Below are 21,500 nucleotides of genomic sequence, written 5' to 3'. Positions count from 1 at the left end.
GTGACCCAAAATAGCAGGTTCAAGTGGTACAAAGAGGAGGATTTAAGTTAAACATCAACTGTATAAATGTCCTTTAAAAAAATCTTAAGGTACTGCTAGGACTGGGGTTATAGATTGTTTTCACTGGCTATTTAAAGAATAGATGTGACTAGTCACCATTATTAAGATATGTTTGATTTTTGAATGGGGATGGCTCTCTGGATTCCAAAGTCAAGGCAAAGAAATGAAAGTGAGTGGAGTGGACTCCTGAGCCAGCTTGCTGTCTGGGGACAGATAATACATGCATTCAAAAAGCAATGTCAGACCTCTTAGGGACACTGCAGAGCCAAGGGTTTGGACTGAATGATCCACAGGTCCCTTTCATCTTCATTTATGTAAATGTTTAATTTCAGTCGGTTTTTTTTCATCTGATTCATTAGTTTCCATCAGAGTATCCTTAGTAAAATTTATTGTACATATAAAAAAATCACATTGTGTGTAACTTTGGGTTTCTGCCTTTGTGGCCAGTCTTTGTTTAGTTTGAACCAAGGAAAAGATATTTTATTAAGTTTTAATTATCTTGGGAAATAACATGGAACCTACATTATTTTGGGTGTTTTAAGTGTAAATGGAAACAGCAGTTGAATGTTAACAGATGTGATGACAAAGGCCGTGTGGTCTGCCCTTCCATTCTCTTTTAAGCCTTTTGTGGTCTAGAATACTTCTTGAATTGGTTTCTAATTATGTGAATGTTTATATTATCATGTCTGTTCTTTAGTTTCTGGAATGAATGAATGATTTGTGATCCCTTTCCTAAGTCCTTTTCATCTTAAAAATTTTTTTTCATCTGAACAAAAGATCATTTTCCCATATGATTGATGGATTTGCTTTTTATTTAGATGAAAGAGGTAAGGAGTTGTTTCTTACTGTCAGAGTTAGTCTAATGCTAGAGTTGAGAGGTCCTTAGATGTCAGGTAGTCCAGCCTTACCATTGGTGCAGAAATGCCTTATGCAGAATTTTAGACAGATGTTTCTCCTGTCTTTGCTGGAATACTTTTAGTGATGGATAACTCACTGCCTTTTCTGGTATTGTAACGGCTCCATTGAGTAGTTCCCCATTTTTAAGCTGAAGTGTGCCTCTTGGTTACTTACACCTTTGGTCCTAGTTTCATCCTCTGGAGTAATACATAACCAGTCTTTTTCCTGATTGACTATATTGATGGCCATGTTTCTTTCCTCCTTGAGCTTTAATTTTCTTGCCTATAAAATGACATGAGTTACTTCACCTGGTTACTTCACTAGCATTGAGGTAAAGAACAACTTGAGATAATTGTGACCTTAGGCAAAATTCTTTTCAGATCTCAGAGTATTAATATATTAGTTTTATTTCTGGTATATATTCTAATGGGAGAAACAGCAGTGTGTTGTCTGTTGGCTTGGGCACCTGGATAGATACTTTCCAGTTGATGTTATTGCTATATTAACAAAGACATTAGTTTATCTCTTCATTGAACATTCATTGACCGTTCACTGTTTACTAGCACTTACTATAAAAACAGTGAAGAAGACAGACACCTTCCCTGCCCTGTTGGGGCTTCTTTTCCTTCATGGATGTTTGTACTTTGAGATATAAATGCTTTTGACTGCTCAAGATAAAATAATATTGTTAGCCCACTTTTACTCTTAATGTTTTTGGTTTTCTAATTAGTCCAGTATTTAAAAGTATGTCTTTGATTTATAGATATTTGGAGTCTGGGAGTGATCCTTTTCATGTTGGTGTGTGGGCAGCCACCCTTTCAAGAAGCCAATGACAGTGAAACACTGACAATGATCATGGATTGCAAATATACAGTACCATCCCATGTGTCTAAAGAGTGTAAAGAGTAAGTAAAAAAAAAAAGTATGTGGAAACCTTAAGGACTCAGATTAAAACCAGAAGTGTTAATTCCATTAACATGTCAAGAAAATGTGAGAGGACTTCAAACATCCAAGCAGCTGGGTTCATTTTAATTTTTGAATTTAGTATTTCTACTGTTGTTAAGAGTGTTTGGTGGGGGTGGGGGGTGGTGGTTAACCCCTGAATATGATCTGAAATTTAATATTAGAGTACAAAATGTATTCATCTATTTCTTATTCAAGAAATCTATTACATGCCTCTTCAGCCTTCAGGAGTGGCGGTTATTTCACTTGAAGTGAAGAAATACCATGGGAACTACCTTTCTCTGCATGAGCAAAAAGCAAGATCACCTGGAATTGTTTTAAGTTCCAGAGAAGAGTTAGGGCATTTTCTTTCCTGAATAGACCATCAACACACTATTTGAGGGTTTACATAGTATGTCTCATAATTTGCTTCACACACGCCTCCTGCCGATTGACTAAAGCTGTTTAGGTTTATGCGACTGTGGGAAGCCAGCAACAAAAAGTATACTCGATTATTTGGAATTTAAATTAGTACATAGTACTATGATAATGTGTAGTGAGAAATACAGTAATGGAATAGAACTGTTGGAAGTTCAGTATTTCATTGACATTGTAAGTGACATTTTTTTAATGACCTCAGCTGAGGTTATAGCCACTACTTAGAGGACTTTGCTGTAGAAACAGTTTTGAGTTTCTCCTATCAACTGGTAAGAAGGAAATCTGATTGCTTGAGGAATTTTTTTCTCTAAATGAAACCCCATCTCAGGTGGATGTTTAAGAACTTAGGTATTCAAGGCTGAGGCGGGTGGATCACGAGGTCAGGAGATCGAGACCATGCTGGCTAACATGGTGAAACCCTGTCTCTACTAAAAATACAAAAAATTAGCTGGGCGTGGAGGCAGGCTCCTGTAGTCCCAGCTACTTGGGAGGCTGAGGCAGGAGAATGGCGTGAACCCAGGAGGTGGAACTTGCAGTGAGCCAAGATTGTGCTATTGCACTCCAGCCTGGGTGACAGAGTGAGACTCCGTCTCAAAAAAAAAAGAACTTAGGTATTCAAACTCTGGATTCAAATATTGACTTCTCCATTTACTAATGATGTCAGAGTGATAGAAACTACCATATAGGGTTATTGTGAAAATTAAATGAATTAATACATGTGAAGCTCTTAGCTCGGTCCTTAGCACGTAGGAAACTATGAATATTGATGATGATTATTTTTATGACCTTACTGTTAACTATTCTCTACCCCAGGAAGCAGGGCAGCTGTCTGGGGGCATATGTTGTCTGCATGTTGGATGTTTGTGATTCATGTTATAATTCAAGGAGTATTTCCACAGCTTCTACTGAAAAAGCTTATTTTTATATTGATATATATATCATTCAAATAAGTATACAGTGTATATGTAGTAAAATGAGTACCTCTGTACCCCATTATCTAGCTTAAGAAGTAGAACAGTTCCTACTGTCTAGTAGCTGTCTGTGTCTCCCTCCTAGAAGAATTATTTTTAATACTTATTGGGGCTGGGTGCAGTGGCTCACACCTGTAATCCCAGCACTTTGGGAGGCTGAGACAAGCGGATCACAAGATCATGAGTTCGAGACCAGCTTGACCAACATGGTGAAACCCTGTTTCTACTAAAAATACAAAAATTAGCTGAGTGTGGTGGCATGCGCCTGTAATCCCAGCTACTCAGAAGGCTGAGGCAGGAGAATCACTTGAACCCGGAAGGTGGTGGTTGCAGTGAGCTGAGATCATGCCACTGCACTCCAGCCTGGGTGACAGAGCAAGACTCTGTCTCAAAAAATTATTATTATTATTATTGGCAGGGCGCAGTGGCTCACGCCTGTAATCCCAGCACTTTGGGAGGCCGAGGCGGGCAGATCACGAGGTCAGGAGATCGAGACCATCCTGGCTAACACGGTGAAACCCCGTCTCTACTAAAAATACAAAAAATTAGCCAGGCGTGGTGGCGGGTGCCTGTAGTCCCAGCTACTCGGGAGGCTGAGGCAGGAGAATGGCGTGAACCCCGGAGGCAGAGCTGGCAGTGAGCCCAGACCGCACCACTGCACTCCAGCCTGGGTGACAGAGCGAGACTCTGTCTCAAAAAAAAAAAAAAAAAATTATTATTATTGGGGCCAGGCATGGTGGCTCATGCCTGTAATCTCAGCACTTTGGGAGGCCAAGACGGAAGGATCATTTGTGCCCAGGAGTTCAAGACCAGCCTGCGAAACACAGGGAGACCCTGTCTCTACTAAACAAACAAAGAAAAAAAGAAAAATTAGCCAGTTCTGGTGGCCCATGCCTGTGGTCCTAGCTACTGGAGAGGCTGAGGTGGGAGGATGGCATGGGCCCAGAAGGTCGAGGACACAGTTAGCTGTGATTGCGCCACTGCACTCCAGTCTGGGTGACAGAATAAGACCCTGTCTCAAAAAAAAAAAATTATTGGGACTATTTAGGTTTTTAAACTTTTTTCCTGTATCAGTTTTGCTAAGCTGTGTTTTTTAAGGGACATGTCTGTTTTATCTAATTTTTCAAATGTATTAACCGCAAGTATTTATCTTTTTTATTTTTTTGAGATGGAGTCTAGAACTGTCACCAGGCTAGAGTGCAGTGGCACAGTCTCAGCTCACTGCAGCCTCCACCTCCTGGGTTCAAGCGATTCTCCTGTCTCAGCCTCCCAGTTAGCTGGGACTAGAGGTGCGCACCACCATGCCCAGCTAATTTTTGTATTTTTAGTAGAGACAGTGTTTCACCATGTTGGTCAGGATGGTCTCGATCTCTTAACCTCATGATCCGCCCACCTCGACCTCCCAAAGTACTGGGATTACAGGCCTGAGCCACTATGCCCAGCCTATAGTATCTTTTAGTTGTATTTTTTAAGTCTATAAGAAGTGTTGATATAGTGTCCTTTTTTATTTCAATAGTGATAAATTGTGCTTTTTTGTCTTGATCAGTTTTGCAAGAAGTTTGTTATTTTATTAGTCTTTTTCTAAGAACTACCTTTTGCTTTTATTAACAATTATAATTTTTGTTTTATGTTTTCTTAATTTTCTTTTCTCTTGTCTGTAGTATTTCATACCACTCACTTCCATAGGCTAATTCTGTTCTTTTTCTTTCTGTTGTCGGATACTTAGCTCACAAATTTCCCTTTTCTGTTGTAATAATTTAAGGCTATAAATTGCCTTCTGATACCATTTTAGCTGCATCCCACTGGTTTTGATTTATAGTCCTTTTGCTATTATTCAGTTTTAATAAGTATTTTCTAGTTTGTGTTGATTTATTTCATGTGTGAGTTTTTTACAGGGGTGTTTTACATTTCCAAATCTATGGCATTTTTCTAATTAGCTTTTTATTGATTTCTACCTTAATTGTGTTATGGTCCAAGAATAATAGCCTCTATGGTACCAGTGTTGTTTTTGTTTTTTTGGTTTTTCAAATTGCTGAGGCTTGCTTATGGCCTAGCATAAGATCTTTTTGTTCTGGAAAATAGTGTATATTTTCCAATTTTGGAGTTCTGTATAAATCCTTAAAATCAAGCTTTTTGATTATGCTGTTCAAAATTATTTGCATCCTTTCTGAGTTTTTTTTTCTCCTAGTTGATCAGTTACTGAGATATTTTTCCACTGTGATGGTGGATATGTTTTATTCTTGGAGCTCTGTCAGTTTTTGCTTTGTTTTGAGGTAATGTTATTAGGTGCAAACAAGTTGAAAACTGTCTTATCTTCCCATTCTATCAATTTGTATCAATGAGGTAATGGCCCTCTTTAGTACTGCTTTTTTGCCTTAAAAGTCAGTCTGTGTTGTCTGTTTTTAGCCACACTAGTCTTCTGTTGGTTACCATTTGTGTGCTGTATAGTTTTTCTTTCTTTTCTTACTTTAAACTTCCCATTGTTCTGGTTTTCAATACATCTTTTTTTAACAGACTGGAGCCAAGTTTTTCTTTAATCCCATCTGATCATTATTGTGTTTTAAATGGAGAGTTTATTCCATTTACATTTATTGTAGTCACTGATAGATGTAGATCTATTTATGCCATCTTTTTATATGTTTTATGTTTGTCCTACTTGTTTTTTTCCTTTTCTTTTTTTTTTTTTTGAGACAGAGTCTCGCTCTGTCACCCAGGCGGGAGTGCAGTGGTGCGATCTCCACTCACTGCAAGCTCTGCCTCCCAGGTTCATGCCATTCTCCTGCCTCAGCCTCCCGTGTAGCTGGGACTACAGGCGCCTGCCACCGCGCCTGGCTAATTTTTGTATTTTTAGTAGAAACAGGGTTTCACCCGTGTTAGCCAGGATGGTCTCGATCTCCTGACCTCATGATCCGCCCGTCTCAGCCTCCCAAAGTGCTGGGATTACAGGCGTGAGCCACCGCGCCCGGCCTTTTTTTTCTTTTTACCCCATTCTTCTTTGGAGTTGATGGAGGATTCCTTACCTTTCCCTTTTGCTTCCTTCTTTCTCTTTTTCTTTCTTTCTTCCCTCTCTCCCTCCACTTTCTTCCTCTCTCCCTCCCTTCCCCTCCCCCTCCCTCTGCCCTCCCTTTCCTCCCCTCTCCTTCCCTCGCTTCTTCCCTTTCCTCTCCTCCTTCCCCTCCCTCCATCCTCTCTCTTGCTCTCTCCCTCCCTTGCTCTCTCTCTCTCTGTCCTCCCTCTCTCCCTCCCTCTTTCTTTTCTTAGGGTCTTGCTTTGTTGACCAGGCTGGAATACAGTGGTACAATCATACATCGCTCACTGCAGCCTTCAACTCCTGGGCTCAAGTGATTGTCCTGCCTCAGCCTCCTGAGTAGCTAGGACTACAGGTGCTTGCCACCATGCCTGGCTAATTTTTAAACTTTTTGTAGAGACTGGGTCTCACTATGTTGCCCAGGCTGTTCTCGAACTCCTGGTCCCCAGAGATCCTCCAGCCTCTGCCTCCCAAAGTGCTGGGATTATAGACATGAGCTACCATGCCCTGCCAAAGTTTTTCTTTTTCCCTTGTTTGACTTTCTCCCTGAATTAGCTAGGAAGTTATAGTCTGTTATTTTAGTGATTTTTCTACCTGTTTTAACACAGATACACATTTTTTTGTTTATTTTTGTTTTTGTTTTGGTTTTTTTTGAGACGGAGTCTCACTCGTTGCCCTGACTGGAGTGCAGTGGTGCGATCTCAGCTCGCTGCAAGCTCCGCCTCCCAGGTTCACGCTATTCTCCTGCCTCAGCCTCCCGAGTAGCTGGGACTACAGGCGCCCGCCACCACGCTTGGCTAATTTTTTGTATCGTTAGTAGAGACGGTGTTTCACCGTGTTAGCCAGGGTGGTCTCGATCTCCTGACCTCGTGATCCATCTGCCTTGGCCTCCCAAAGTGCTGGGATTACAGGCGTGAGCCATCGTGCCCGGCCAAATATAGATGTTTTTATACCTTTTTTTTTTTTTTTTTTTTGAGATGGAGTCTCACTCTGTCGCCCAGGCTGGAGTGCAGTGATGCAATCTTGGCTCACTGCAGCCTCCACCTCCTAGGTTCAAGTGATTCTCGTGCCTCAGCCTCCAGAGTAACTGGGATTACAGGCACCTGCCACCACACCTGGCTAATTTTTTGTATTTTTAGTATTGACGGGGTTTTGCATTTTGCCCAGGCTGGTCTCGAACTCCTGAGCTCAGGCAATCCACCTGCCTCAGCCTCCCAAAGTGTTAGGATTACAGGCATGAGCCACCATGCTCAGGGGCCTCATGTTTTTATACTTAATTTAACAAAATCTATAGCTGATTCTTATTTATTTTTGGGGGGAGGGGTGGGGAATGGTCTCACCCTGTCACCCAGGTTGGAATGCCGCAGTGCAATCATGGCTCACTACAGTCTCAACCTCAGCCTCAAGTGATCCTCCCAAGTAGCTGGGACCACAGGTGCAAGTCACCACACCTGGCTATTTTTTTTTGTTTTTTATTTTTTTGTAGAGATGGTGTATTAGTCCATTTTCATACTGCTATAAAGAACTTCCCCAGACTGGGTAATTTATAGAGGAAAGAGATTTAATTGACTTGCAGTTCAGCATGGCTGGAGAGGCCTCAGGAAACTTAGAGTCATGGCTGAAAGTGAAGGGGAAGCAAGGCGCCTTCTTTACAAGACAGCAGGAAAGAAAAGGAACTCAGGAGAAGCTACTGAACACTTAATAAAACCATCAGCTCTTCATCACTATCACGAGAACAGCATGGGGGAAACTGCCCCCATGATTCATTTACCTCCACCTGGTCTCTCCCTTGACACGTGGGGATTATGGGGATTATAAGGATGATAATTGAAAATTAGATTTGGGTGGGGACACAAAGCCTAATCTTATCAGACAGCGTCTGATATGTTGCCCAGGCTGGTCTGAGAGTCCTAGACTCAAGCCATCCCTCCGCCTCAGCCTTCCAAAGTGCTGCGATGACGGGCATGAGCCACTGTGTCCGACCTCTTTATTCTCTTCTTGAACAACACAAAATCTTTAGAATATTTTAACTACCATACAATATTTTAATAATTTTTCAAATGCCACAAATTAGATATGATTATCATTCTACACAGTTAAAAATTTCATATTTACCCAGATGCTTGACAGAAACTGTTTACCCTTCCAAGTGGAATCACACTATCCTGTCAAAATAAAATTGTGTAGAATTTGTTTGGATGAACATCTGTTGGTGATAAGCATTCTCAGTTTTTATTTGGAATGTCTTCAAGTTATGTATGCTCCTAAAAGATGGTTTCATTGAGTATAGAATTCTAGGTTGATAGTTATTTTCTCTCAGCTCATGGAAGATACTATTCCACTATTTTCTGGCATTTGTTGTTGCTGTTGAGAAGTCAGCTGCCCATCTTATCATCTTGTTATCTCCGCGTAGGTGTCCTGTCTTCACTTAGGCTGCTTTAAGATTTTCTGTTTATTGTGCTTAGGATACGTTAGGCTTAGTGGTTCAGGATTTGTGCTCTTTGATGAATTTTGGAAAATTCTCAGCCATTATCTTTTCAAATATAGTTTCTTCCTGATTTTCTCATTTCTCTCACTCTGTCCTCTTCTTTTTATAAAACTGTTTTATATTTCCTATCTCAGTCTGTTGATACAATTATTTCCTTAATTTTATCTTACATTGATTCTGTCTCATTTTTAAATTTTGTTTATTGATTTTGTTTTTATAGTGATTATTTTTCATTTTAGAAGCCCTATTTAGTTTTTTCTCGATTGCCTAGTAATTTTATGTATAGTAGCTGTATTTATAGTATAAAGTATCATCTTTAGTTCACTGGCTATATTATTTTCAAGATTCTCTTTCATGTCTTAAACATATTTAACACAGTTACATTTTACATCTGAAAATTTCAGTATCTGAAGTATTTGCATTCTGAGTTTGCTTGTTTCTGAGGTCTTGCTATTGGTAACTTGTTTCTTTTGTGTTTTTGACTGATATTCTTTGTAATATTATTTGGAGAATTATTTGAGGCTGGTTTTCAGTTACATTCCTACAGGAGGGGTCTGTATATTTACTTTACTAGTTGTGCAGGAGTACTTCCAGCTGAAAGCACTATAAATTAACTTCTGTGTACCACACAGATATCATTAGTTTGGAACACAGACTTGTGTGAAGACCGGCTTGTAGTAAGAAGTTCTAAGTTGTTTCTCATTTTTCATTTACCCTCACATCGAAGCTGGAGTCCTAGCTCTTTGCAAGGACTCTAGTTGTACTATCTACCTTCAGTAGGCCTTACACATTATATTCTGTTATATGCACCCAACATAGCCTGTAAAGCTGAAGCAGATGTCATTCACTTCATAAGGGTTCTGCTTTTACTTCATTTTTAGTTGCTGAGTGTTACTTATTTATTCTGCCAAAATGGTGCCTTTAAATAAAATATTTTCCTAAAAATGCATTACATGGGCCGGCCACGGTGGCTCACGCCTGTAATTCCAGCACTTTGGGAGGCTGAGGCGGGTGGATCACTAGGTCAAGAGATCGAGACCATCCTGGCCAACATAGTGAAACCCGTCTCTACCAAAAATACAAAACTTAGCTGGATGTGGTGGCTCATTCCTGTAGTCCCAGCTACTTGGGAGGCTGAGGCAGGAGAACCGCTTGAACCCAGGAGTTAGAGGTTGCAGTGAGCCGAGGTCGCGCCACTGCACTCCAACCTGGTAACGGAGCGAGACTCCGTTTCAAATAAAATAAAAAATAAAAAAAATTACATGGTATTTTAGTTGTCTTCATCAGAAGCATCATTCATTTTTTTCTGAAGCAGAAGTGGGCTTGTGTCCTCTATTCTGTATGTCATTGCTGATCATTGAATTTGATTCTGGTATGTCACTAAGCCAGCAGTTAATTCAAGAACAGATGTTGATACCTATAGTTAATTCTAGATGATAGGGAGCTCTTATTTGTGCATTTGGCTTATCAGTATACCTGGAGGTTGTGATTTTTTATTTTATGACTACAGTGGTACTAAATTTTTATTATTCCCATCTGCCCCACTGCCACCACTAGTGCACCTAATTTAATTGATGGTATAGGAAATCATTTTTATTAATAAAATGATCCATCATTGCTAATCCTTGCAAGCAGTTTGCTTTAACAATGGACTTACCTTCCTTTCCAGCCTGATCACACGGATGCTACAGAGAGATCCCAAGAGAAGGGCTTCTTTAGAAGAGATTGAAAATCATCCTTGGCTTCAGGGAGTGGACCCTTCACCAGCCACAAAGTATAACATTCCCCTTGTGTCATACAAAAATCTCTCGGAAGAGGAGCACAACAGCATCATTCAGCGCATGGTGCTTGGGGACATAGCGGATCGAGACGCCATTGTAGAGTACGTCAATGCCTGTCAGTACAGGGGGCCACAGGTTTAGGATTCTTGGAATGGGCTCTCTCTACTTAACACAGCCTTTGGACACCTGTGTAATAGGTGGCAAGAGTTGTGTCATTTATCTCTAAAGTTCTTGGCCCAGGGTCTGACACAGGTTTTTTTTGGTGTTTTGGTTTTATGCTAGTGAACAAGTAAGCCATTGCTGGGTAGTGTCAGTAAGTGCTGTGACCTTTTTCCCTTTCTGTAGGGGTGGAATGAAACAGCTTGTTTTGTATCCCAGTATATACCTTATCTGTAGCACTATTCTCATTCCTCTGTCTCCTTCTGGTCCCCACAGTGAGTAGGGAGAACAGTACCACATGCCTAGAGTCCTCTAAATCACGAGGTGGTAAATGGTGCCGGCCACACATTTTTATAAGTGAAGTTTTATTGGGCCACAGCCATGCCCATTCATTTAAGTATTGTCAATGGTTGCATTGTGCTACAATGGCAGAGTGGTTGTGGGAGAGACCACATGGCCCACAAAGCCTGAAATATTTATTATCTGGCCCTTGAGAGACCCTGCTGCAGCCACCTGGAGCCTGCAAGTTATACAAGTTGTTAATTACATCCTTTAAAACCAAAGCCAGTTTTTAATAAACAGTTTGGAATCAAAGATAATACAGAGAAAAAATGCATTTTCTTTGTTCTGATAATGATTAATTTCTGTAAGAGGTCCTGACTGTAAAAATAAGGAATATTTCCACAAATTAAAGGTCAAAGGTTATTTAATGTGTTGGATGAAACAGTTGGGTATGTTGGAAAGAGAGTATGCCCTAGAAGGCAAAAAAAGGGGTTTCCATCAGGAGGGCCCTTTCGGGATTTGATCCAGTTCCCTGACTTGGGGGAAGAGAATCCTGTGGGCTGGACCTGCAGACTCCTGCTGTGTGTCTTCCTGCCACACGCATGCCCACTGGAAGGCTCTGATCCCCAAGAAGGGCAGTGTCTATCTAAAGGACACTTTAGAGTGTTTTACATTGATGGAAAGAAAGGTTTATAAAAATAAACTCAGGTTCTTCATTTTGGTTTAAGTACAAATTTCTGTAAGTTTCCAAATGTATTACGATTCTTTATAGTATTGACTCACAGCTACTTAACTGACCTAAACATGTGACAAAGACAGGACACTTGCTGTTTCTGCTACACTTACTCACTTTTGGAATGTGTAGAAAATGATTTTTCACTTTTGAGTGGATAAAAGGCTGTTTATATCTCTCTGAACTGGCCTTTTGTTCTTAGCTTAAAACATATATACATGCAGTAGTGTCATCTAGAACTACTTAATATAAATTCAATTATAAATCCAAAAGGTAGTACAATTTAAATGGTTGAGGTGACTCCAGTTTGCCAGTTTGCTGGTTTCCTGATAGCTGGGCGAGCCAGTCTTGCTGTCCCCTCAGCTAGCCTTACTCCGTGCTTGCTGCTCACATCCTAAGAAGCTGCTCATTCTGAGGGTGACTCCTGAGTTCCAACACACACCTTTGTCTCACAATACATTTCCAAACCCAAGCCAACTCCTGTATTCAGTACTTTGCTGAAGAAACTAATAAGTCATTCTACCCTTGAATTTTACCTTGGATACTTCCTTTGGAATCTCATGCCTCAGCCTGCCCTGCCCCCATTAGTTGTGACCCCAATGTACATTTTGAAAAATGGGTGTCTGCTGTTGCTTCTTTCCTAAGTGTTCATTGTGTGAGTATTTTCAGTAACTACAGAAAGTTTCTGAAAACCATAGTTATATATTTCCTGGCCTTGTGGGATCCGCCAAAGCACGCCCCAGTATATCCTGTGACAGGCCAGCTACAAAAGAGTGGGCAGGGCTGTGGGCCTTGTTGGGCCTTGTGTCCCAGCACCGTGTCTAGCCGGACTGGGTACTCGGTGAGCATTACTTTTTAAATGGATGAATGACTACATTGATCTTATTCACAGCAATTAATGGTGACATACTTTCAATTTCTTTAATTATTCTGTAGTGCCTAAATTGCCAGTAAATGCAGAAGGAGTATGAAAATAAAAACATTTTCTAATTTTTCTGACTGATATTAGTACTTCAGTGCACATTCATGTAACACAGACTTCGTCTTCATTTCACACTTCTAGTGGAAGCAAGTAAGCCGCCTGAACAAACACTGTACACACAAATCCAGATTTTGAATAATGCGTGCACTCATTATCTTAAGTGTCTAAAACTGATGTCTAACTCAGCTGCTGTTGGCATTTTGGATTTTTCTCTCATTTATGAAAAGTGTTCATAAAAATACGAACATTTTTATGCAGTTGTTTTTAGAATTTTGAGTGACCTAAATAGCTACTAGTTTGATTTTTTTTCTGGTTTGCATTTTTTGCATAATTTTAAAGATTCCAGCCATTGAATTTAACTTGCTTGTACTTTTAAAAATCAGTTCTGCTTCTTGTAAAAAACCTCCTGATATGGCTGACGTTTGCTCTCACCTTGTTTTCCTCAGAGCCCTGGAAACCAACAGGTATAACCATATCACAGCCACGTACTTCCTGCTGGCTGAAAGGATCCTGAGAGAAAAGCAAGAGAAAGAAATACAGACCAGATCTGCAAGCCCGAGCAATATCAAGGCCCAGTTTAGGTGAGAAAAAAATCTTCACTGATTTTAGTAAGTTTAACGTTTTGAAATAGCGAATTTTTTTTTTTTTAATGCTTCCTAACTCTTTGGGACAAGAGAGTACAAACAGTGATGATGGCCTCATTGGAGAGGCCACACATGGGCTCTTTGGGGGTACTTGAGGGTCTGGGTTCCCTCGTCACCAGGGATGCCGTCCCCTCCTGGGCTCAGTGGGGACGGGCCATGTCTGTTGGCATGGTCAGGAAAACATGTTTGGAGAAGCAGCCTCACGCCAGAGTGTCTTGCTAGTTATTTTCATTAAATTCTTCCAACTCCAACATGTATTAATCTGTTATTTTCTTTAGTTTTTCATTCTAGGAACAAGGCTGAATTTTCCCTCAGTTATTTGAAGTAATTTTTAAAATTAAATAGAGTATTGCTATGCCACAGTGTTCTCTCAGGATATCCAGAATTGGATAGTCACATTAGCTAGCTGATTTCTTAGCTGCTTGACCTTGGGAGGTTGCTTAACCTCTCTATGACTTAGCTGCCCAATCTGTAAAACAAAAGTAACAATGCTATTTACCTCATGGGGTTGTGGAGAGGAGTGATGAATTAACATATGTAAAGCACTTAGAACCAGGGCTTTGTGTGTTTGCCGACACTGCTGGGAATATTTTACCACCATTATCTTCAATAAAGTCAGAACGTGCTGCTCCCCAAGCCTTTTCTAACCCCCTCTCTCCTCCTCCTCCTCCTCCTCCTCCTCCTCCTCCTCCTCCTCCTCTCTTCCAGCCTTCCCGGTTTGCTTTTTCTTCTGCCAGAGTAACTTTCCACTTAAAATCAAAGCATGGAAAAGGCTTACTTTTTTCATTATCATTATGAAATTTATTTCAAGTTTATGCACTCAGATAAAGTAACCCATGGAACTGTAGTTCAAAAACAGAAGCGTGCTCCTGATTCTGAGTAAAGCTGTGTGTACCTCCAAATATTTACGAATATATGTGTGTGAATATTATTGTGAATAATAATATTATGATTGTAAAAGATTAAGAAAGCCATTTCGATTTTAAGTTACTTGCAGTTGTCTCGCCATGTGAACTTCGTTGCTTGGGTGGAGTGGCAGAGTAGGGGGAGGAAACATTCCCAGCTTGCCAAACAGTAAAGATTTAGGTCTAGTTTAACTAGAACATGAATTTAGTAACTTTATTCATTTCTTGGATGCATTCCTCTGTAATAAAAACTAGGCACACTGTCTAGTGTCTGCTTAGAAGAGGACTAAACCCAGGGAGTGAGGGGATTCTTGGGGATGAGATAAACCAGAGACTGATGCTCAGAAGTTACGGTCAACCTAGTCCTGACCCGAGCTCCCTGGCAAGAAAGAGTAACCCCAAGGCAGATCATCACTACTCGCCAGGTGCACCGAGACTGGCGCTACCACCGGGCTTCTGGAGGAGAGAATATTTAGATTTGAACTCTTCTATTCAGTGAAACATACCAGAACTCAGTTTAAAGCTGATTGTATATGTGAGACCAACATTAGCTATAAAGAAATAGTAGGCCAGGCACAGTGGTTCAACCCTTCGGGAGGCCAAGGTGGGAAGATCCCTTGAGCCCAGGAGTTCATGACTAGCCTGGGAAACATAGACCCTGTCTCTATAAAAATTAAAAATAAAAATAATTTAAAATACTAGAGCTTTCCGAACTGTCTTCCTTTTGCTGTCATGAGGACTCTGAAGTGGAGAAGCTATGAGCGCCTTTTTTTCTATGGCACAGGACCCACTGGCAGTGGCAGTGTCTCCTGACTTGCCTTCTCTTTGTTGTCAATGTAACTTTATTGACAAGACCCTGGACCTCCTTTGGTTCCATTGCTGGGTATGCCTTGTGGTCAGAATGACCTAGGAGGTGGAAACCTGGACTGAGTCAGGAGACTGTATTTAAAATGGCAACTAGCTGGAAGGAAGGGTCAGGCCAGTGAGAGCCACAGCCACAGAGAACAGATACATGCTGTGTGCACCAGTGGGTAGTCCGGAAGAATTGGTGACAGGCTGGTTGAGATGAGTGGTTAACTGAAGACTGATATCCAGCCTCCTAGCTGGGCTGGGTGTCTTCGCAAGCAGATCGGTAGGCAGAAAGAAACAGGGATTTGGCCTGCAGGTTCTGGAGTCCAGGGGCAGAGTCCTAGACCTGGAATTGAGCGAGAACACAGGGACTCCACTAGAGAATGAAGTCCCAGATGCCATCTCAGGATGTAGGTATAAGATGTGGCTTAGCTGAAATCCCATTGCTACAGATGGGATCCTGCAGCAGTGACGTGGGATCCTGCAGCAGTGAGGTGGCGTGGTATTTGGGAGTTGTCAAATCAAGTAGCTTAAGGTTTCTGAAATTCTAGAACGGATTCTGTTTCAGATATAGTAGCATTAACTTTGTTAAAAATATGAATAATTGTAGGGCTGCCCCAAGACATTTGTATGGAAGAACATGAGGTCTGAGAGAAGGGCCTAGGCATTTAGAATTATTTCTAATTGAGAACTGTTATGACTGTGTCCGGGGCCTGTCTGCAGACTCCAGAGACTCTTCCTCCAGCCTGCCCTGTAGAGCCCAGGACAGCACTGTTGGAACTCTCTAGGGAGGAGCCAGATAGCAGGGTAGGCATCTCATAGACTGCAGCCAGATAGTTCTGGAATGGAAAATCAAGAAGTTAACCCAGAAGCAGGACGTGGCCACACAGTGTTAGCCATTGTTTGGTTATGACCACTTCAGAGAATACTGCTTCTTAGCTTCAAATTTAAATGTTTTTCTTAATGACACATTTATTTTATTAAAGGAGAACCTGTGCAAAACAAGAACCTGTGCACATAGCAAGTCTAGTCGATATTCCACATACAGTGGCCACTGGTAAAATTTTGTTCCTGCCTTTATTATTATAACTATATTACTATGCCCCCTGGGGAGAGAGGATAGTTGACCATTCAGAGATGTTTATTCAGAATAGCAGCTAGAGAGCCTCATTTAAAAAATTCATCTTCTCTGGGAACCAAGCAGTATTCTTGTTACTTTGGCAACTCCAGGTTAGGAGATAAAATGAAAGTTTAAATAATGGCGAATTTTGCTATTCACTACTCTTGTATGGGCATTTAAAAATATACTTATTTAAGGCTGGCACTGTGGTGTGCGCCTATAGTCCCAGCTATTCGAGAGGCTGAGGTGGGAGGATTGCTTGATATCCCCGGGGGTGAAGGCTGCAGTGAGCCGCATTCATGCCCTTGCACTCCAGCCTGAATAACAGTGAGACCCTGTCTCAAAAGACAGACATTTTTATTTAACCTAGTGAGTTTTTTAATTGGAGAAGAGATTTTTATATGATTTTGTATAATGTATACGTGTTACACATATAATTTTTGTTTCTATTCAGATCCATTAAACTGTTTCCATTTCATTTTATAAACGCCAAGTTCTTACCCCATGGTAAAATCAGGAGCCCTGGAAATTTCAGGTGAATTTTATTTGTAGTAATATACCTTTAAAGGTTGTGATCTAAGAACCAAAGAAACACAACGTGTGCTGTTCAGGTTTTGCTTTGCCAATAGCCTCCATGGGCTTTTAAAAAATGTTTATCTTGTAGTATAAAGCTTTTGTATAGAAAAGATGGAGTAGCTCTTTGCCCTGTTTTCTTTTCTGACAGCTGTGATGAAGTTGTCACTTGGCCAATAAGCCACAAACTGAACCATGTTTCAAAACCACATTTGCCCTTCTGGTGGCCTTGCTGATGTTTACAGGATGTTTAATGGGTTTGCAGGGTTGCTGCTTTTTTCTTTAAGTCTGTAGATTTTGTCCCAGTAAGTTTGATGTGATGTACTTTACTATCATCTGCATAATGATTATATGGCTTTCCCCCCTCCAATCTATCTGTTACATAGGCAGTCATGGCCAACCAAAATTGATGTGCCCCAGGACCTTGAGGATGACCTCACGGCCACTCCTTTGTCCCACACGACTGTCCCTCAGTCTCCTGCTCGGGCTGCTGACAGTGTCCTCAATGGCCACAGGAGCAAAGGCCTGTGTGACTCGGCTAAGAAAGATGACCTCCCCGAGTTGGCTGGACCAGCACTGTCTACGGTGCCACCCGCAAGCTTAAAACCCACAGCCAGTGGGCGGAAGTGTCTGTTCAGGGTGGAAGAAGATGAAGAGGAAGATGAGGAGGACAAGAAACCCATGTCCCTCTCAACACAAGTGGTTTTGCGCCGGAAGCCATCTGTGACCAACCGCCTGACATCCAGGAAGAGCGCGCCCGTCCTCAACCAGATCTTTGAGGAAGGGGAATCTGATGATGAGTTTGACATGGATGAGAATCTGCCTCCCAAGTTGAGCAGGTTAAAGATGAACATAGCTTCTCCAGGTACAGTTCACAAACGCTACCACCGGAGGAAAAGTCAGGGCCGGGGCTCCAGCTGCAGTAGTTCGGAGACCAGTGATGATGATTCTGAAAGCCGGCGGCGGCTCGATAAAGATAGTGGGTTCACCTACTCCTGGCACCGCCGGGATAGCAGCGAGGGGCCCCCTGGCAGTGAGGGGGATGGCGGAGGCCAGAGCAAGCCGAGCAATGCCAGCGGAGGGGCGGACAAGGCCAGCCCCAGCGAGAACAATGCTGGTGGGGGCAGCCCCTCCAGCGGCTCGGGTGGCAACCCCACCAATACATCGGGTACCACACGCCGCTGTGCCGGCCCCAGCAGCTCCATGCAGCTGGCCTCTCGCAGTGCTGGGGAGCTCGTTGAGAGCCTCAAACTCATGAGCCTCTGCCTCGGTTCCCAGCTTCATGGGAGCACCAAGTACATTATCGATCCACAGAATGGCTTGTCGTTTTCCAGTGTGAAAGTCCAAGAGAAATCTACGTGGAAAATGTGCATCAGCTCCACAGGGAATGCAGGGCAGGCCCCTGCAGTGGGCGGCATAAAGTTTTTCTCTGACCACATGGCAGATACCACCACTGAATTGGAACGGATAAAGAGCAAGAACCTGAAAAATAATGTGCTGCAGCTACCTCTGTGCGAAAAGACCATCTCTGTGAACATCCAGCGGAACCCTAAGGAGGGGCTGCTGTGTGCATCCAGCCCAGCCAGCTGTTGCCACGTCATCTGACTGTGGCCCCATCTGGCCGCTAGCACGCTTCCTGCTCAGAGCAGTGAAGACCGGCTCACTTCACTGTTCCCATTTGGTTTTACTATTTTAAAGTGGGCGTTAGGAGCAATTATTTATTACCTTTCCATTTGTTCGCCTGATGATGTGACAATGCATGGTCTTTGTGCATGCTGCTAGACACTTCTTTTCTTTTTCAGCCGAAAAGCCTATTATGTAATTTTTACATTCATAATTTTAATGTGGATGATCAGGATTAAATTAAGATGTATATCTGGAACCTCTTATAAATGGAGCACTTAGAAATTTGATGTTCTGCACTTAACTTAGAGAGAGAAAAAATGCTTTTCTTTGTGAAAAATCTGAATTCCTGTCCTGACCTTCTGTGATGTGGAAACTCTGGGCTCTGAGACACACTCTCTGGTGTCTGAGACAGAACCAAAGCAATAACGTTGTGATGCCCACAGGCCTGGAGCCAGCTAGCGACCTTGTGCCGCCCAGCCGTCCATGGCCTGTGCAGAGCAGAGGACAGTGAGTGTCTGCACTGAAAACCTTAAAACAACAATTTGAACATACCCACACCTGTTTGTCTTAAGCTATAGTGTAAAAACAAAGTTCGGGCTCTTAAAATTTAACTGAAAAAGATTTCCTTGTTTTTGTAATAGGTGAGATAAAGTACTTAGATTTATAAGGCAGCTTCCCCTGTAGTGATAAATTACAAGCAGACAATCTTATTTTGTAATGTGATGAAGTGATGATGTCTTAACTCTACTTAGAGAGTGTATGTCTGTCTAACAGAACAAAAAGATGCTCTGTGTAAATTCCTTCCTGTAGGGCACACTGCAGGATTTCCATGTAGATAGAAGAACTATAGGGCCTAGTACAGAAGGTGCACACAAATGTTGGCAAAGTTAAAACCCTATGAATTAAAACCTACTGGGATTTGGTTTTTAGGAGTTTGGTAATTAGGTTATCTCTTTTGTTATTTTCATTCAGTTATATCCTTTGGCTCAGCTAGCTCTGAATGAAAAATATACATAAAAGGGTAAAATTCACACATACAGCAAACAAAAATGCACAAAGCCTGCTTTGTAACTTTTTTTTTCTGGAATTGTTTTTCACTTTGCCTTTTCCTGCCAAAACAATAATCAAAGAACTCTTGCTTTAACCTATTCCTGTACAAAGACTGCTTTTGACCAGAGAATCATCTGTTGTGGCATTTTATCTTGTAGGACACTGTATATTGCAAATTGCTAATTATGGAAGGGGCCAGTTGCTGTTTTTTCATGCAGTGCCCTGGGAGTCTTAAAAGCAGTGCTTAGCAACATTGGTGATAGAATGTGGCTGGGACCCGGGGCCCTTCCCCACTCTTCAGCCCCACATCATGTCTCTGAGGTGACGGACTGAGACGCATCTGGTCCTGTAATTCGGAGAGTGGGCGGATCACCAAAGAACTGCATTGCTGTGGTCACTGTTTCTTCAAGTACACACTGACTCTGCTACTTTAGGATAAATATATTTTACTCAGAACTCTGAATTTCACAGTATACTTACTAAACTAAGTAAAAATGATACTTAAAATACTTATTTTACTTTCTAGACCTAGGCTAGATACGTTTTAAGCTACAGCTCTAGTTCATTGTGGTATTTATAATTTGAAAGCTATGAGAATAGATGTGTGGGTGAAGCCATAGAACATATTTGCTTGAAATTCTTGAGCAGGGATCTTACAAAGGGCCAGAAATAAGATGTGTGGTTCACATAGATAGTGAGCGTAACATCTGTATTAAACGTAGGAGAGAAGTTTATAAAGGGCATTGGCAATAAACTCTTTGTTGCAGCTGTTTTCCAAGCAGTGTAAATACTTTTTCCTGTGATTATGTATAGCCTTGGAATGGCACCTTTTAACTAACCCATATGTGTTTGGTTTCAATGGTTTTTTATATTCAGATGTATATATGGTGCTCACTTTAGGATCAGCAGTGTTGACCATTTATGCTGCATAGCTGTATTATAGCCTTATTAGTTGTTTGGTTGACCCTCGGGGTGTACAAATGTCAGTCTGAGTGGTGTCTTACTCCTTTGTTTATAAGTGAATGATTGTGCATGTGTTGTATGTCATAGTATGTCATCACATAAAAGGGAGGGAGCGAAAAACCATTACATTAAGATAATATTGGACCAAACTACTTACTTGCTCTAAACAGTTACTTGTACCCCTTAACCTGTCTTCAAAAGTTGCATAGAGTTACAGTAGTGTATAAATTAAATATTGTGGAAAAACAGTCTTGTATTTTTCTGTATGTGTGTATATATATAATTATGTACTTCTGGCAATTCTATCTGTATTTAAAGATGTGACAATCTTGACACCAATTTTAAGAATAGCTGTGAGACCGAATTAAAGATAATCCCTACCAAGTGAAAATTGATGTGTGTTAGGAGGGTACATAATTATCAACTGATTTGGTCAGTTGCTTCCAATGCTGGTTGATTTCCCTCATTGTGTAAACATTGACAGGTATGTGACAAATGGGAAAAAATCCAAATAATAAAGTGACATATTGGTGTTCAGCAATATAAACCGTGTCCTGTGTTGTATTGCTTCTCATGAGTGCAGCTTTGTGTGATCCCACCTCAGTTAGACCCAGCCTCCTCCATGCCCTGTGCCTGCACCACCAGATGTGGCTGAAAAAGTACAGGTATTACTATGTTTAAACTCATGGCCACAAATAAGAGGTGGGGCCAGGGTGCCCATTAAGTATACTTTCTCTATTTCATCTCCTTTCCTCACTCTGCTGGTCACCATGCTGCCTAACTGAATAAAGGGAAGCAATGGGAACTGCCACAAGTTCTCACCTCTGCCTTCCTCCCTTCCTTCATACACATTCCTCCTGTTACTGTGATTCCAAGGTCAGCTACTCTTACTCAATTCTCACAACCATTACCATAATCGACTTTCACCCCACCCCCCAAAAAAGAAATCTTGTGCCCTTTGGCATACTTCACCTTTGTCCGCAACTCACCTTACTCCAGCCTCATGCAA

General features: G+C 41.5%; 1 protein-coding gene across 5 annotated transcripts in view; it reads left to right on the top strand.

Annotated features, from left to right (window-relative positions):
- The window catches only part of SNRK (SNF related kinase), a 65,714-nt gene extending 44,676 nt beyond the window's left edge, over positions 1-21,038 (top strand). For 3 of the 5 annotated variants that reach the window (XM_025376753.1, XM_025376751.1, XM_025376749.1), the window contains 4 exons: positions 1,721-1,862; positions 10,494-10,706; positions 13,208-13,342; positions 17,239-21,038. In XM_025376753.1, the coding sequence (XP_025232538.1) occupies positions 1,750-1,862; positions 10,494-10,706; positions 13,208-13,342; positions 17,239-18,457 (1,680 nt within the window). In that variant the 5' untranslated portion in view covers positions 1,721-1,749 and the 3' untranslated portion in view covers positions 18,458-21,038. The remainder of the gene's footprint in view (positions 1-1,720; positions 1,863-10,493; positions 10,707-13,207; positions 13,343-17,238) is intronic. The other 2 variants (XM_025376750.1, XM_025376752.1) reach the window with 1 other exon arrangement.
- The last annotated feature ends 462 nt before the right edge of the window (positions 21,039-21,500 follow it).

Source organism: Theropithecus gelada, chromosome 2 (genome assembly GCF_003255815.1).
Source record: "Theropithecus gelada isolate Dixy chromosome 2, Tgel_1.0, whole genome shotgun sequence".
Lineage (NCBI taxonomy): Eukaryota > Metazoa > Chordata > Mammalia > Primates > Cercopithecidae > Theropithecus > Theropithecus gelada.
This window is presented reverse-complemented; position numbering and strand designations above follow the sequence as displayed.